General features: G+C 43.1%; 1 protein-coding gene across 2 annotated transcripts in view; it reads right to left on the reverse strand.

Moving 5' to 3' along the window:
- The window catches only part of PCOLCE2 (procollagen C-endopeptidase enhancer 2), an 84,874-nt gene that overhangs the window by 53,317 nt on the left and 14,328 nt on the right, over positions 1-17,229 (reverse strand). For both annotated transcript variants that reach the window (XM_029616919.1, XM_029616918.1), the window contains exons 3-5: positions 3,461-3,716; positions 2,787-2,911; positions 2,097-2,233 (exon numbers count right to left, since the gene is read on the reverse strand). In XM_029616919.1, the coding sequence (XP_029472779.1) occupies positions 2,097-2,233; positions 2,787-2,911; positions 3,461-3,716 (518 nt within the window). The remainder of the gene's footprint in view (positions 1-2,096; positions 2,234-2,786; positions 2,912-3,460; positions 3,717-17,229) is intronic.

Genomic DNA, 17,229 nt, shown 5'->3' on the forward strand with positions numbered 1-17,229 from the left:
TTCTCAGATTAGTCTTAAATGTGCTACTTGCTAACTTCATGGAATGCCCCCCTAGTCCTTCTATTATCCAAAAGTGTAAATAACCGATTCACATCTACTCATTCAAGACCTCTCATGATCTTAAAGACCTCTATCATATCCCCTCTCAGCTGTCTCTTCAAGCTGATCAGGCCTAACCTCTTCAGCCTTTCCTCATAGGGGAGCTGTTTAATCCCCTTTATCAATATGGTTGCCCTTCTCTGTACCTTCTCCATCGCAACTCTATCTTTTTTGAGATGCGGCGACCAGGATTGTACACAATATTCAAGGTGCAGTCAGGAGTAACCTGGCAAGCTGCATCAACTGTTCTTTCTGCTGCTGTACTCTGTGGCCCAATCCTGGTATGGCCTGAAGCGAGAGCATGTCCGCCGAACTCATGGCCTCAGCAATCTTTCACAGAAAGTGAGCCCTTCTGACTAAAGTGTGGTTGATGCAGTCTCACATGTGAACTTGCTAAGTCCACGCCGACAGCAGGTAGACATGCTCAGGCTGGGACTGGGTCCAGCTTCACCTATACTAACCCCGTTTCCCCCATGGGTTCAGCCTTTAGGTTTGGGGGCCAGCAGGATTTAGGAGTGGGTCCCGTATGGAGCAATCAGATGAAGTCAGGAAGTAGGAAAGGTCAGGGCAAGTGGAGATCAGGCAGTGTCAGAATCCAGGCCGCAGTCAGGTACCAAGAATCAGTCAGAGAGCCAAAGGCAGGGAAGACAAGGGCAAGACACAGAATGGGACAAATGAGAAAAGGACAGGAAAGACACAGGCAGGAATAACGCATGGCAAGGAGCAGGACCAGGACAAGGCAAAACATGCGAGCAGGACTTGGAGGCAGGTGAGGCAAGGCGAGGAACTGGACTAGAGGCAAGGAAGCAACAAAGAGCATGTCAAGAGGCAAGGATGTGAAGCAGCAACATACACTGCAGGCAAGGCAGGAGAACATGTTGCTGAGACACTGGATGGTTGTCCCAAGCTTCCTTTCATAACTAGAGCAGGGATGACATCATCAGCCATTGCCAACAGGAAGTGTTAGCTGCCTGGCCTATAAAAGGGCTTAGGAAGTGCAGGTGGTTCTAATCCAACAGTTGGGTTGGCCACCGTTGGAAACAGGATGCTGGGCTTGATGGACCTTTGGTCTGACTCAGTATGGCATATCTTATGTTCTTATCAGACCCTAAAATGCATCACGTTGTGGAAAGCTATGTCAGGAGCGCTTGGAGCTAAGGGGTGTTACAAGTTGAGAGACTACAATTGTAAGAATGAATTGGTAATGTAAATTTAAGAAACAGAATTGGCCAAAAGTCTCCCTTCAGAAATTGGGTCACTTGGCCACTTATATACTGTATGTTATAAAAAAAAAAAAAAAAGCTTAATTTAGTGCAATTGTGAGCCTCTGTCATCTCTCGTATACATATGAGATATTTGTTTCTCTTCATTCCCTTGTGTGCTCCAACTGACTGCAGTCATTGCATCACAGGGATGAGCCATGAATCTCACCGAGCCTGTGCTTGCTCAATTCCACTGTCCTAGAATCACCCTTGGGACAAACCTCTCTGTCCCATCCAACTTTTCTATTATGTCTAGGAGGCTTCTGTTCCTCACTAGTATGAGAGGCTTGTGCTGAAACAAACCAGTAATCCTTCTAATTGCTTCTCTGTGAAGAATTGCACAGCATGTAGCATGCCCTTTATGGATACAGTAATGGTTGTACATCACCTAAATGTGTGCCGAAGACGAGGACAGTCCCTACAGTGACTCCGCTGCTCTGAACCTGGAGCTCCCCCATTTCCCAGGCAACCTGCACATCTCATCGATTCATTCTCCCAGGGCTCCTACCATTGTTTTCTGACCAAGCCAGAGCAGTGCTCGTGGTCATGAGAACACAAAAAACAGCCACAGAATTTGCTAAGTGCTTGTCTCGGAATCTTGAAAAATCTGCGGCAGGAAACCGGTTGCCCTGATTACTGCCCCTCTACAATGCAAGAACAAGGTGCAATACCAAGCCAAACCACTCTTCTAGCTGCAGCTATGACAAAGGAAGTATAAAAGAAGGTTAAACTTACCCTGGGGGTCTGTCCCCACAGAACTTCCCAATTCTTTTGGCATCGTTGATTTCTCCTCCGTTAAACACAGCCACATAATCATACCTGCAGTAATTATCTCTTTCCACGTCAAACTTTTCAAACGTTACCTCGATCAGCTGCAACACAAGCACATAAGAAAGCTCTTTGCAGTTCCACCGATCACTCACTGTAGGCCTGCCAGACAGTCTCATCACAGGACCCAATTCCATGCACCCCCGAATGTCACCTGCAACACAGAGGTGCTAACCAAAGCATGACAAGATGCAAGGTGGCCTATGTTTTGTAAAACCCACTTTGTTTTAGGCAGGTCAGACATTGCTCCTGTTCTTCTGTAGCCGCGCTTTGACTGCCTTATAGTAGTTACATATCAAATCCTGATTATGCAGAGTGAATATAAAAAGAAGGGGGAGAGGGATAGAGAAACCTCAATAATTAATACATTTGGGAACCCTATTAATTAAAGCTCCCCCCCCCCAGGAAAAGGCTTATCATAAGTCTAAGACATTCAAGATACCAAACTTCTCCCTCCTCTGATTCACGTAATTAAAATGAATTAAAAAAACAAAATCCTTTTTTTGCACACATCCCAATATGTAATTACCAGCATGGGTATATAAATGAGCAAAATGGTTTGAATTCAGTTTTTTGCCTACAGAGAGCAAAACCCACCTGGCTCTTTGGAGCTACAATATGCCACGAACAGGTGACTCCTGCAGGATAGTCTCGGTCTGGCCAGTTTGGAGTTTTAAAGGAACCAGAAGGTTTATCCAGTCGTCCACCACAGTACTGATCTCCTGCGAGTAGAAACCATAGTTTGTAAATAACCCGGGGGACTCATGTAGCTTGCGGTACTCCAGATCTTACCCTGTCTTCCAAAAGTGCACAAGCTACAGCAAAGTGTCGGTCCTGAAAACTTCAAAGAGAGGAAGCTCAGGACTAAGATTATCCCTGCTTTTAAACCTGACACATTGAGTTACCTTGGCAGATATGTCCCTTTGTCTCAGTTTGCTTTGGGAATAATAATAGTATTGTTCTCACTCCCTTGTCCCATTCAGATCTGTCATGTAACCCATGGGCCAAAGCAGCCTGAGATATATATATATATACATATATATGATATTTTAATTCTAAAGCACATGGGGATGCTGTCTGAATGAGAACAATATTAAAGGCGTTTTATTCCTGCATTAAATGTTATTGATGGAATTTAAATCTGTAGTACACCATGATACAAGGAAATATTGGCTTTGAAACAACTTAGGTGTGCCTTATCACACCCTGAATGAAACCAACTGATCGGCTCTTTACATTTGACCTTTAAAATTGAAATTGGAGTGCACTACCTCTTTCGTTTGGCTTTGCTGCAGAAAATATAGCACTGAATCCGTTTCCTGCCGTGTTGGCATCTGAAATCATCTGCACCAGCATCTTATTGCTGTTTGACACCAGGGCACCGGGGCTGAGGTTGCCGCAAAACCTGCCGATGCGCTGCCTGTTGCCGTGGCCACTGTACACGTCCACGAAGTCGTAGCGGCACAAGCTGTCACTTTCCAAGTCTATGAACTGAAAGGAGAGGACAACCACCTTCCCCTCGGGAACCTGCAGGCACAAAGGAGCGTTGATATACGATTAAGTCTACGCAGCGTGGGATGTGCAGGGAGTGCGGAAAGACATGAGCAATAAAGTGACACACGGGCACAGAAGGCCGTAGGAGCCCTACTTACAAGGTTTAAATGGTTTATAACGCTAGACAAAATACGCGGGGGAAGGGGGTTCTTTGTGAAGAGGGAGTGAGGGGAATAAGTGAGGCCTCCGAATTATTGTAGCCGGGTTTGTAGTGTAAGTTAAAATGGACTGGTGTGCCTTATTTATGTAGGTGCAACTGAGTAAGTGCTCATTGAGAGGACGGCAAGATGAAGACGGCGAAGCGAACGGTTTCCCCAAGGCAGATGTGTAAGGAACAGCCCACCAGCCTCAGCGTGTCCCACCTTATTGCAGAAGACCTAGGATTTTTACATTGTTGGGGGGGGGGGGGGGGTGTCCTTAAACGTTGCTTGCATTTTTATTTTCCCGATTTTCTAGAAGGATGTGAGCGGTAAAGTTTCCCCACGTCTGAATAATGGAACGGCCCAGCTGCCAATTCCGCTGCATTGTGGCTGCACCGCACAGGGAGAGAGACGGGAAGCGTGCCAGGCACGGGATTTCTTTCTTATGTGAGCTACCTGGCCCAATGAACAAACTAATGGCGCACTGTAAAACATCTCACAAGACTTTAATATTTTATTGCTCAACTTATGCATGCACAGTCCTCATTGGCTAACCAGAGAATGTTTTCCATAAGCTGCTGCTGATATGAAAAAACAAAAAAAATGGAGACACTGAAGGAACTGAGCAGCTATTGGATGATACCAAAATCTGGAAGAGGACAGACACCCTGGAAGGGGTGGAAAACATGGGAAGGGATCTAGGGAAGCTTGAGGGATGGTCTGGAGCAGTGCTTCTCAACTCAGTCCTCGGAGCACACCTGGCCATTCTGGTGTTCAGCATATCTACAATGAATATGCATGAGACAGATTTGCATGCACTACCTCCGCTGAGATTTTGATGATTAAACTCAAAACAGTCATTCTGATCCCAGCACCCTGCACGATCCTGTCGAAGCAAATAATCAGGGCTGTGCACTGGTTTTAAACAAAATGGAAAAAAAAGAAACCAAGCTCCCACCACCAGAAATGTGTTTTGTTGACTTTCATTTGAGAATGCCAATGAAAAAAAACCCTTACAAGGCCCCAAATTCATCTCCTTCCTCCCCCCAGACTCTGCTTAATCCTTCCACAAGGTTTCAGATCTAGGAAGGAAGAGGCGCGACCCCCAGTCGTTCCTGCTCTGCCAACAACGGGCTAGGCCGGAGGCTGACGCCGGTGCCATTTCCTTGTAGGGCCGTAGGCCGCACAACAAAAAGGGGCTGGCACCAGTGGGGCAGGAGCAACCGGAAAGGTTCTTGCTCCTTTCTACACCAGAGACCCCTGCGGAAAGGGTAAGTGTGGTCCGGGGGGTTTGGCGATTAAGGGTGACCATTTCTTTTTGATTTGCTTCTTTTTTTTTTTTTTAATTGAATGTTTATTTACGTTCAGCACATGAAACAAATTAAAGCAAACAGTAAATGAACTGAAACCTGAATAAAACCTCATCTCCTGAAACAAATTTGTGCCCATGCACACCCCCACGCACAAGGTCAGGGTAAGGGTATTGAGCACCCTAAGTCAAACTTACAGCCTGCCGTCCCCGCCTCCCCACGTCACACCCTCCCCTAATGCACAATTTAAAAAGTTATGCATTTATGATGATTTTACATTAAAAAGAATATGCAAAGTAAGGTTTTCTGAGGTAAAAATATCACTTACAAAATGTATATTATATTTATATGCACTGCTGTGGTGCCAATCAGAAAACCCTACAGAAAAAAATAAAATATAAAAAGGGCCTTGGAATATTAGTTGGGTGTGGGCTGGGCCCTCAGAAAACCATGAATACAATTTCCATGTTGTACAATTTCAATAGAGTAAACCTGCCAGACCAAAACAGCGCTAATTACCATTACTCAAACAGTAACAAACCTAATACGAAAAAGTAGCAATGCAAATAGTACACCAGGCCCTAAAACCTCAGTACACCTCCGATTAGGAAAACAGAACAAGCCAGGCTGCTATGGATTCCTACACAGAAAGTACAGGCTAGCAGAGTACCTCACTTCAGTCATACATGCAGAACACAGCCAGAGCCTCACCAAATACAGGATAAAGACACCATAAACTGTGGGAAATATGCGCTTGCCAGCAAGCCATTTCATCAGGGTTTAAACATTAACTTCCCTTCTCCCTGACCTTTGCCTGAATAAAAGCATCACTTGTGCTTAAGTCTCTGCCTGGGAAAGGATACCTGACTATCATGTATTTCTCTGGCTTGTGCTTAGCCCTGAATTCCTGGGGGAGGGGCTGGGTGTTCCCTAGTCAGAGGCAGGACAAAGTCAGGAGGTATAGATTTCAGCAGCCAATGAGATGATCCGTGCACACCCCCTGAGCCAAAGCCAATAGTGTAGGGACTCGTCTGTTGCTATGGGAAAGTAGCCAATCATGTAATGACACATCATCTGCCTTTGTATGAATGTACAATAAAAGGAAGAGCCTCGTGAAGGCTCAGCCCTTCTCTCTTCCTGCCTGCCATGAAAGCTACCTCAAGTGTGTTCTATGCCTCCATATTCAACATAAACTATAAATAGAAATGTGCAGACAAAAACTGAACTGGAAACCACAATGCAACAATGGAAAAACAGAAACATTACCATTCCCCGTAAATCAAACAATAAAATCAAGAAATATCCATTATCAGTAGAGTAAAACCGTACTAATAAAAAGAATAAATATTTCAAAACAGCTGATGAATAGAACATCGAGTAATTTAAAAGTCATACAAATTTTCCAAATACTAATAAACAATTTAAAAACAGCAGACACATCAAACAGCACCCAATAATTCAATATGGATAAAAATCTCCTGCTGTCCATACCTGGAATATTTTGTTTCCAGATGCTGAGATTGTCATGGATTAGCAGTTGTTGCTCATAAACTTTCTTCTATCTCTCATATATACACACATGCTTCCTCACACTCCCCCTCTCTCTCATACATACACACACAGACATGCTCTCAGTCATACATACACATACGTGCTCTCTCACATATACACACATTCTCTCATACATACACACATGCTCGCTCTCTTAGATACACACACACACGTGCTCTCTCATACATACACAGGCATCCTCTCTCTCTGTCATACATACACACACACACACAGACACAGGCATACCCTCTCTCTCTCATATATATGTGCAAACGGTTGTCGGTATATAAAACTAAATAAATAAATAAAATAAAATATATATATATATATATATATATATATATACACACAGACATGGGGATAGGGAAATACCTACAGTACCTCAATGTAAACCGATGTGATATCTCAGATGGAATGTTGGTATATAAAAATAGTAAATAGTAAATAAATGTTCTCTCTGTCATACATCCACTTATGTGCTCTCTCTCACATATACACACACACACACACGCTCTCTCATACATACACATGCTCTCTCTCTCTCTCTCATATATACTCTGGCATCCTCTCTCTCTGTCATATATACACATACAGACACAGGCATACCCTCTCTCTCTCTCATATATTTATATACACACCCAGACATGCTCTCTTATACACACCCACACTCACATACACAAACGTATTTCTGGAGTGGGCAGTGAGAGACAGCCTTTGTGTGTATGTATATGAGGGAGAGCATAAGGCCAACAGCAACAGCCTTTTCCTTCAGCGTCCACAGCATATGGTACTTTTCCTCTTTCTCAGGCCTCTGGGGACTAACACTTCTCTAGTTCCTGCTGCTAACACCTGTGGCCTAAGCTGCTCCTCATCGAACAGCTGAGCAGAGACTGGAGCCAATGTTACTCCTTCTGGAGTGTGTGGAGGCCACACTGCTTTGCTTCTGCTGCTTCTTCCAGACCTGGGCCACGCGGCTGCTCCTCGCTCCTCCTGCTTTTAATTGCCACGCAGGCCCGGGGCAGGTACTGCTGTTCTTCTTCTGCCTCTGCTGGCAATGGCATGGCCTCTCCTTCTTCCTGCCCATGTGGGACCATGCCCTGGCGCTTTCTCTCCCACGCCAAGTAGGCGGGAAGGAGAATCATGCTGTTGGCGCCCCCCCCCCAGACCACCTAGTGTTTCCACCGGCCCTGCTTACACAAAATGGGACATCATCCTTTTAAAGTTTAAACTTTGTTTCATATATGACTGTGCATACTATAAATATGTTTCAGAAATCAGGTCTGTGTATGCTAAAAGTGTCATTTGTGATCTTTGGTGGTAGACTGCAAAAATATCAAGAAATACCTAAATGTATAAATTCAAAGAAATCCATACTGCATTGGGTTAAAGTATTCTCCAACATGGCTGGATGGCTGATATAGGATGATTCCTCTTACTATGCACCGTAGGAAATTCTATTATTTATTTATTTTATTTGCATGCTCTCGTTCTGTATACAATCATGGCAGTTATAACCTCAGTAACAGTGACACAAAACTTCTTCCATTACCAGGCAATTTGTGAAGTAACATATAGAACTCTGCAAAAATATCACTCACAACACCTATAGCAAACCTGCCATAGCAGAGCAGTACTAATTCCTAGAACCCAAACAGCAACAACATTATCTATGAAAAGGCAGCACTGCAAATATTCCATCATGCCCTCAAATACTAATACACCTGCTATTGGGAAAATAGAACAAGCTGGATCCTTACACAGAAACTGCACACTAGCCCAATACCTTACCTTAGTCATACATGCAGAACACAGACCCTCACCAAATATAGAATAAGTCATCACAAGTTGGAAATAGAAATATGCAGACTAAAACTGAATTCTTCTTTGCTCTCCTGTCCACTCCTGCATAACCCGTTCCCTCTTGTTGCCTGCATGCAGAAGAGGGGAGGGGTCAACAAGAGAAGGAGTGGCTGGATTAAGGAGCAGAATGAGTATTCTTTGCTGTGTCTGTTCCAAAATTCACCCCTTCCCTCCTGTCCCTGGATGACAGGAGGGGACGGCTGGATTAGGGAGCAAAGCGGCACCTATTTGCTATGCTTTGTATTGTCTTCTCCTGGCTCTCTCCTCACCTCCTGTTTCCTGCAGGCTTTCTAGGAGAGGAGATGCTGTTGCAGAGAGCAGAAGGCTGTTCTCTGCTGCCTGGGATGGGCACTGGCTAACCAAGTCATTAGGCCACAGCCCTGAGTACTCAGGCAACAGCCCCCCCTGCTATGCAAAGCCCAGACAGCTGCCCCTTTGGCCTATAGGTGAAAGTGGGTCCTGCGCCTTGCAGCAACTGACATATGGATGACCAGATGCCAGGGTCTAACAAGACGCACAATAGCTGCGTTTTCAGTTGATGTTCTTTAATGCAGAAAACGAAAAGAAAAAACCCCCCATATGCTTCCTCAATTACAGTTTGCAGGGAAACAACCAAAGTAGCGTAATAAGCAATGCAACATCTCCTTACCATGTAAACTGAGGAGAGAGACCCAGGTCGGCTCACAAAAGCCTCGGCACAGCCTGGCTGAACAATGTTGTGACAGCAGCGACCTGTCGCCAGTACAGAAATTCTACAAATAATTTCAGAAATGAAGCCCTATTCATGTCCTTTGTCGCCCTGTTCTTCTCAAACTTATGAAAGAAGATAAAGCTCCTCCTGTCTGTGCATTTAGTCTCGGATAAAGGGGGGAAGACACAGTAATGCATCCAGAGCGCGACATAACTATCAGGATTATTCTTCAAATACTGGGGGCTCAGGCCTAGCAGAGTCTTTTAGTTATTTACTTACTTACTTACTTCCTTCCTTCTTTTTACTATACCTACATTCAGGACAAAAAGTCTTATCACACCGGTTTACATCAAACCAAAACCTGGGAAAGTTACATATAACAAGGGATTAATCAAGATAAAATCAGGATAACCTAGTAAAGATAACTTAGAACTTAACTCGGAACTTAACTCAGAACTTAGGGAGGGACAGGGCTGCCAGGGTAGAGGAGCTAGGAGTGCTTGTCCTGTTGGTTATAAATATGGGAGAAGTACTGTACTGTGTTCCTACACACCCTCGAAAGCAAGACATGTTAGCTGACTTCCCAAAACACCGCCAACACAAACTGATCTGAAAACCGGAGCCTCAGCTGATATCGGGATCACTGGCTGACACACTGCTCTGCATGCCATTTTTCCTTTCCTCTGTCTCTGGCTGAGGGGACAGCAATCAACGAGCTCAAATGTGAAGGCAGACAGACAAAGCCTAAGCCCTCTTGCAAGGGTGGTCCTCTCACGCTGTGCATGCACTCAAGACGAGTCACCCAAATTCTTTATGACCAGTGGAGGGTAAACAGTGGAAAAGAAAAAAACACAAATAGCAACTGCTGAAAAGGCAGATATTTGGGAGAAATTTGACAAAAAAAAAGAAAAATATTAATCTTTGCCTGGATAAAAAAAGATATTCAGATCAGGCAGGAGGAGACACTCCATTAATACACCAGCTCTGCCCACAAACACAGATTCCCCCTCCTACATACACACCTTTTATTCATGTCTGGCAGGCTTCAAACCCAAATATATTTACTCTTCTTCCAGGCCTGAGACTGGGCTGGCGCAGTGCTACAGCCACTTCATTTCTATTACTTCTAGTTATTTTGACGCTTTAAAATCTTTTTTGTCAAAAAATAGGAAAGTTAGCTGAAACAAACTCTGGCCTGGATTTATCAAAATGTGGTGAGTATTGCATGTTTTATGCTAATATACAATTTATTGCACTACTTACCTATGTGAAGAGCTAAGTGAGCACAAAGAAAAAGCGAAAGAAAGAGAGAGAGAGAGGCTGGCCATAATGTCCTCTCCCAAGTTAGGTATTTGTATCCCTATGAGAGGCCCACCTAGTAACTCGGGGCGAGGGTTAGGTATTAGTGTAGGGGGTTAGGGGCCGCTTTGACAGTCAATGTGAGACGTACGAACAGAACAGTGGTCTCTTGTGAAGATTGGATGGCCTTTGGAATGAGGAAACTCACTCCAAGATGAGATTTGGGCAATGAGATCTCAACCTAGCTTGATGTTACCCAGGTACAGAGTCCAGATTGAGTTTGATGAGATATAGCTGGGGTCCTCCCTGTCTCCTGATTCACCTTTGCTGCTGGGGGTAGGGGCATGAATGGGTTTGGTGGCCTCTGCAGCTGTACAACCTGCTTTTCTGGTAGAAGCAGAAAAGAAGATTCTTCAGACTACCTCAATTGGGTCCCAATACTTGTCTCAGAGCACCAGTTGAAGAAAGAACGCATACTCTGTCCCTGGACAATCAGTCTACTTTGTCTTGTTGCAGTCATCATCATGATAGGCAATGAGAACCGTGTAAATTTCCACAAGGGCAGTGCTGAAGAATTTTAAAAAGGTCCATGCCCAACTCACACAACTAATTTATCTGATAGGACAAATTACTTAAATAAAGGAGCTGCTAATATATGAAGCCCAGGAGGAATCAGTCTGACTTTCTACTCACTTGGGCTACATAAGATAGATTTGATGTTCAACGTTTCTGTGAGTGGTCCTCCTGGTTTATCACCACAGACCACTGTATCCCATTATTGTAGGAGACATGAAGTCTCAAAGTGCAGTTTCTCTGATTCCAAACTAGATCTGGAAGTATAAATTGGGCCATCCCTATTATAGACTATTCCTATTTTGCCATGTTGGTTCTTGACCTGCCAGTTTCGGGCAGTTTTCTGAATTAGGGGCCTCAATTAGCCCTTTATGGGCAGTGTATCAGTTCCTTAATGATTAACACGGTTGGCAACATTGCCCCAGTACATTTATTATTGAACATAATAGACATGAGGTGTGAAAGAGCTACTGGGAGAAGTGAGCCTGAAGACATGTTTTTAAGAGTTGGTGAATGAGATAGGGTATGGTTTGTGTAATGTTAAATCCTTTGTACTGCAAGTAGATTTCCAAGGATTTGGCTCCTACCTACATTTTTGGAGGCCTAATTGGGGTGACTTGTTTATTTGACCTCCTGTATATCATTGTTTAATATATTATTATTATTATTGCATATCATTGTTTATTTGACCTCCTGTATATCATTGTTAATATATTATTATTATTGTGCTTATTTGCAGAGGTTATTTTAATCCCATTTTGTAATCTGCACTGAAAGGACTCACCAACAGAAATTGTGGAATATAAATCTTGTATTAAATTAAATCTAATGAAGATGCCTGTGGTGACCCTACCCAGATGGCCATTCTTTCCCCAGTCCCCTTCCCCTCGGCATAGTTTACTCTGTATTGGTGCAGTGTATAGAAGTCAGATGACGAATGACAAATGAAACTTCCTATCTGTACAAATACCCAATTCTGGTGTCTGTGAAAGGAATTGTTCTCCATTCTGTGGCATGCTGGCCATACAGAAATGAGGACAAACAAAGTGTACCATGGAAATGAAACTGGGGATTTTTGGGAGGAGAGGGGTTAATAAATTTTAACTTGTACATGGCATGACAGAACAACCAATTAATCAAGAAAAAATGATATAAACATATTTCATACAAAAAACTAACAAAATATATTTTAAAAAATGAACACAATTATAGTTAGAAAAAATACAATAACCAGCCTTTTCTTACAGGATACACCTGTAATCATTCATCCAAAAGCATTCATAATACACCACATAAACACACCACCAATAATTATACATAAGAAAGCATAAGAAATGCTTTTATCCTGACATGTTTCGCTTAACAAACCTTCTTCAGGGAAATTTCATTTATAGTTCTCGGGTGATATACCAATATACTCTGTAGAAAATTTCAAATGAAGATTCCAAAGATGAAATTCACATTCCATTCATTTGTGTCACTTTCCATAAGGATTAAGGAGGCTAGTAGAAGTGTGATTTTTATATTAAACTATTTCCAATCTCCATACTTCAGCAAGACTTTTAAACTGGCACAATACAAAAATGTAAGATCGCATCATATTATCTAAACCATGGGTCTCTATATCCACTTATGTAAAAAACATTCTCTTACAATGTGGTGAAAAGTGAATTGAATATATATTACAATAAACCCTAAGATCAAAAATATGTTCTCTGTTTGAATACACATATCACTTGATCAACCCTGGGAGGTTAGCAACTCATCTACAAAATATAAAAAAAAAAATCAAAATAAATAATCGCCATATTTTCAAAAACCCAAAAACAAAACCCCCCCCCTGAAACTTAGCATACATTGGGGGTCATTTTTCAAAATGTGGTAAGGTGTTTTCGCATGCGATAGCACCATATCGTATGGTGCGATGCAAATTCCAAAAATGGGAGGAGTTAGGGTTAGCCTCTCTGTGAAGAGCTATCACACAGATTTTAACTGTAAGGCTTATTTCAGATGATTTGAAAGCTGAGAGAGAGAGAGAGACTTGCTATAGTGTCTCTTCCCTAGACAGCTATTTGTATCCCTATGAGAGGCTCACCTAGTAACTCGAGGTGGGGATTAGGTATGAGTGTAGGGGGTTGGGGGCCACTTTCACATTCAACGTGAGACGTACGAACAGAACAGTGGTCTCTTGTGAAGATTTGATGGCCTTCGGAGTGAGGAAACTCACTCCAAGATGAGTTTTGGGCAATGTTCTCTCAAACTAGCTTGTTGTTGCCCAGGTAGAGTGTCCATCAAGCTAGTTTGAGAGAACATTGCCCAAAACTCATCTTGGAGTGAGTTTCCTCACTCCGAAGGCCATCAAATCTTCACAAGAGACCACTGTTCTGTTCGTACGTCTCACGTTGAATGTGAAAGTGGCCCCCAACCCCCTACACTCATACCTAATCCCCACCTCGAGTTACTAGGTGAGCCTCTCATAGGGATACAAATAGCTGTCTAGGGAAGAGACACTATAGCAAGGTTCTCTCTCTCTCTCTCTCTCTCTCTCTCTCTCTCTCTCTCTCTCTCTCTCTCTCTCTCTCTCTCTCCTCCCCGGGATCATTGAAAAACTGGTCCCCCAATGGTTGAATGCAGGAAATACATCAGGTTTGGCACTTATCACAGAATCTGAAATGGTATCACAATGTGCACTAACTTAGCTCTTCGCACAGGTAATTATCATAAATTGCAATAAATACTATATTAGCATAAAACATGCCCCTTTTGCTATCGCATGCAGTACTTACCGCATTTTGATAAATCCAGGCCTAAGACATCAACTGAGGATGTGTTGAACTCTTACGACTGACGGCGTCCAGATTGAGATAGTGAAGCAAATTTGCAATCTTGGTTTCATTATGGACTCCTCGCTATCTTTTTTTTCCCAGTTCTGGAATATTGTTAATCTTTATATAATAAAATTACAGATGCTGCAGCAATTAACGTCTTTTTTGTCCAGATCTGATTTAAAACTGTTCTTCATCTTGGTCATTTTGGCCTTAGCCTATTCACTTTATGTCGGGCTTCCGCAATCAACACTACATGCCATGCAAATGCTGCAAATTTCTGCAGCATGGGCTGTCATTGGGGTACTGCTTAGGACCCGTATGATGGCTATGCTGAGGGATGTGCACCGGCTATCTGTAAGTTTTAAAGTTGCTTGTAAGCTTTTCAGCTCTGTTCAAGACTTACCAGCCAATTCATCAGCCGAGATGTGCTTGCAGAATTTGCTAGATGTTCCCTCTCTTGAGCGGTTGGAACTCTGTGAGTCTAGGCCATGTTTGGACTGTGCTGGTCCTAATGGGTTTCCTTTTTGAGATTCATGAAGTTATTAAAAGCTCACCTTTTTAAATAAGCTTTGGAAGTAGACTTTGATGACATATTTAGACTGATATAGTGCTACTTGTTCTTCTTTGGCAGCATTTTGTTTTAGTATCTGGTCAGGATTATGTTTTAATATGCATTTTTTTAGTTTGTTTTATGATTACGTATTTGAGTTTTCATGGACTGTTTTAACCTATTTATTTATTTATGTATGTTAATCTGTAAAGTGCCTAGAAGTGTTAATAATGCAGTTTAGAAATTTTATAAATAATTACTGTAAGTTGCTAGAGAGCAGCTTAAACGCTGCTGAGTCTTGGGTCAAAATGGCAGTGGTGGGGGAAGAGTTGCTATCATTTCACCTTGAAGAAACAGCCCCAGTAGGCTTTGTGAAACTTGGACTGAAAGTTTGGCAGGCAAAGCAGTTTAGCTGCCTAGTCTATTAGATGTTAGGAGAATTATTTGGTTGTCTCCTGGAATTTGTTGCCAGAGGATGTGGTTAGTGCAGTTAGTGTAGCTGGGTTTAAAAAAGGTTTGGATAAGTTCTTGGAGGAAAAGTCCATTACCTACTATTAATCAAGTTTACTTAGGGAATAGCCACTGCTATTAATTGCATCAGTAACATGGGATCTTCTTAGTGTTTGGGTAATTGCCAGGTTCTTGTGGCCTGGTTTGGCCTCTGTTGGAAACAGGATGCTGGGTTTGATGGACCCTTGGTCTGACCCAGCATGGCAATTTCTTATGTTCTTATGTTTGTTATTGCAGAAAATATGTGTGTGTGTGTGTACGTAGCATTGCATGCAGTGTCGGGCTCTGGTGCAGCAGCATGGCTTCCTGGGCCCAAGAGTGTCACTGCCTGGACTGTCCTGTCTCCCCATGCAGCCACAGAGGCCAAAGACACCTGCTATCCGCACCGCACCATTTCCCAATGGGGCCACTGGCAAGACCACACCACTTCCCGATGCGGCTGTGGGAGCTAGGAGAGCCATTGCGCTGACTGTCCCACCTCCCGATGTGACCGGCGTGGAGGCGAGCAAGAGGACTGGGGAGGAAGAGAGAGTAGGCAGGAGAGGGAGTAGGAGTGAGTGGGGAGAGAAGGGGTGTGTGGGAGGGTGAGGCGAGTGAGAGGGGTGATGGGGGAAAAAGGGTAGACTGAAATAGGCAACATCGTGTTAAAAAAATTGTTCCGATAAAGATAATTTCGCTGCAAATCTTTTGTGGGTCTCCGCTAGCATAAATCTAAAGCTTGGCAGGGGTTAGATTTATCTGTTTTTTTTAGCTTCTAACGCTGTACAGAGTGGTAGCTAGCATTGTTAAATGGTGGAAGACTGCTCTGTAGGTTTTGGTCATTGAATAAATGGCCTCATTTTTAAATTATCCGTTGAACTGACGGGTTTTGCTTGGACATCTGAAATACAGGATACTCCTTGCAGGAAGCCATCACAGTTCCTGTGAAGCTGAAAAAGTAATACTGTCCAGTCTCTGCAAGTTCACTATAAATATTAAAGTACCTTTTCTACCACTACATAAAGATTTCTATTTGTTTTCTATGTCTCCTCCTTCCCCCTCCAATTAACTCTGTGGTGTTGGACTATGTAAGCGTTTTATACCACATTTAAATAAGGTAGCATGGTGAAGCCGACTGCATGGCAGAAGCGTGCTCAGATCATTCCCGCCACCTAACCTGCAGATGTCAAAACAGCGAATCTACATTATCTGCAAAATGGTTAAGAGGATTGAGCGCATTATAGTGAAACTGATAATCTATTGCATGATTCAAGTGAGAACTGATCTAAAAATGCATATCAAGGGGGTTTGTTCCCTTTTCCTGGGAGGCAGAGGGCTTCCACGTCACAATTTTGTCTTTTGAAGAGAATGTGATTATGTTTATTTGCCAGAACTAGCAACGAATTTGCTGCCAGAAATTTTTCAAAGACATGAATTTGGGTCATTCAACCTCTTAATGCCTTATCATCTCTCAATGGCAAAATTCTTTACTCAATAAGATACTTTTCTAGCAACTATTCAACCTTCTTCTCGTGATCATCCACCAGTCATATTTCTTTCCACTGACAAAGACAAACACATTTTGGTGCTTGTGAGTTGGCCTTGGCAAGCTCCTTCACCGTGCAAGTGCCGTCCTTGAGCAATGTGCACCATAATAGGTGTTGCACAGTCTGCCCTTTTCCACAATCACAGGTCTTACAGAGCAGGGGTGGCCAACTCTGGTCCTCAAGAGCCACAAACTGGCCAGGTTTTCAGGATATCCATAATGAGCATGCATGCGATGAACCTGCATACAATGGAGGCAGTGCATGCAAATCTATCTCCTGTGTATTCCTTGTGGATAGCCTGGAAACGAGACCTGTTTGTGAGGTCCAAATTTGGCTGCTCCTCTTATAGAGTATTCCCATTTTGCCATGTTGGGTCTTGACCTGCTAGTCTGAGTAGGAAGGCAAGTTAGGGCATTCCAGGAGGTCCACTCCTCCTCTGCCGGAAGCTACTTGATTGCTCTGATACCCATGCTAATCTTAGCAGCAAGATCTCCAAATCAGAGTCTCAAAAACAGTCTGTAACCGCTCATTGACTCTGCCTCATGTGCTCTCTTTGTATAATATACAACATGACCTACTCTACTCAGTAATGGAGAATATACGTAGCTGCATGCCAGTGATCGTAATTTATTGTCTTTAGGAGTCATT

This window comes from Rhinatrema bivittatum, chromosome 9, assembly GCF_901001135.1.
Source record: "Rhinatrema bivittatum chromosome 9, aRhiBiv1.1, whole genome shotgun sequence".
NCBI lineage: Eukaryota > Metazoa > Chordata > Amphibia > Gymnophiona > Rhinatrematidae > Rhinatrema > Rhinatrema bivittatum.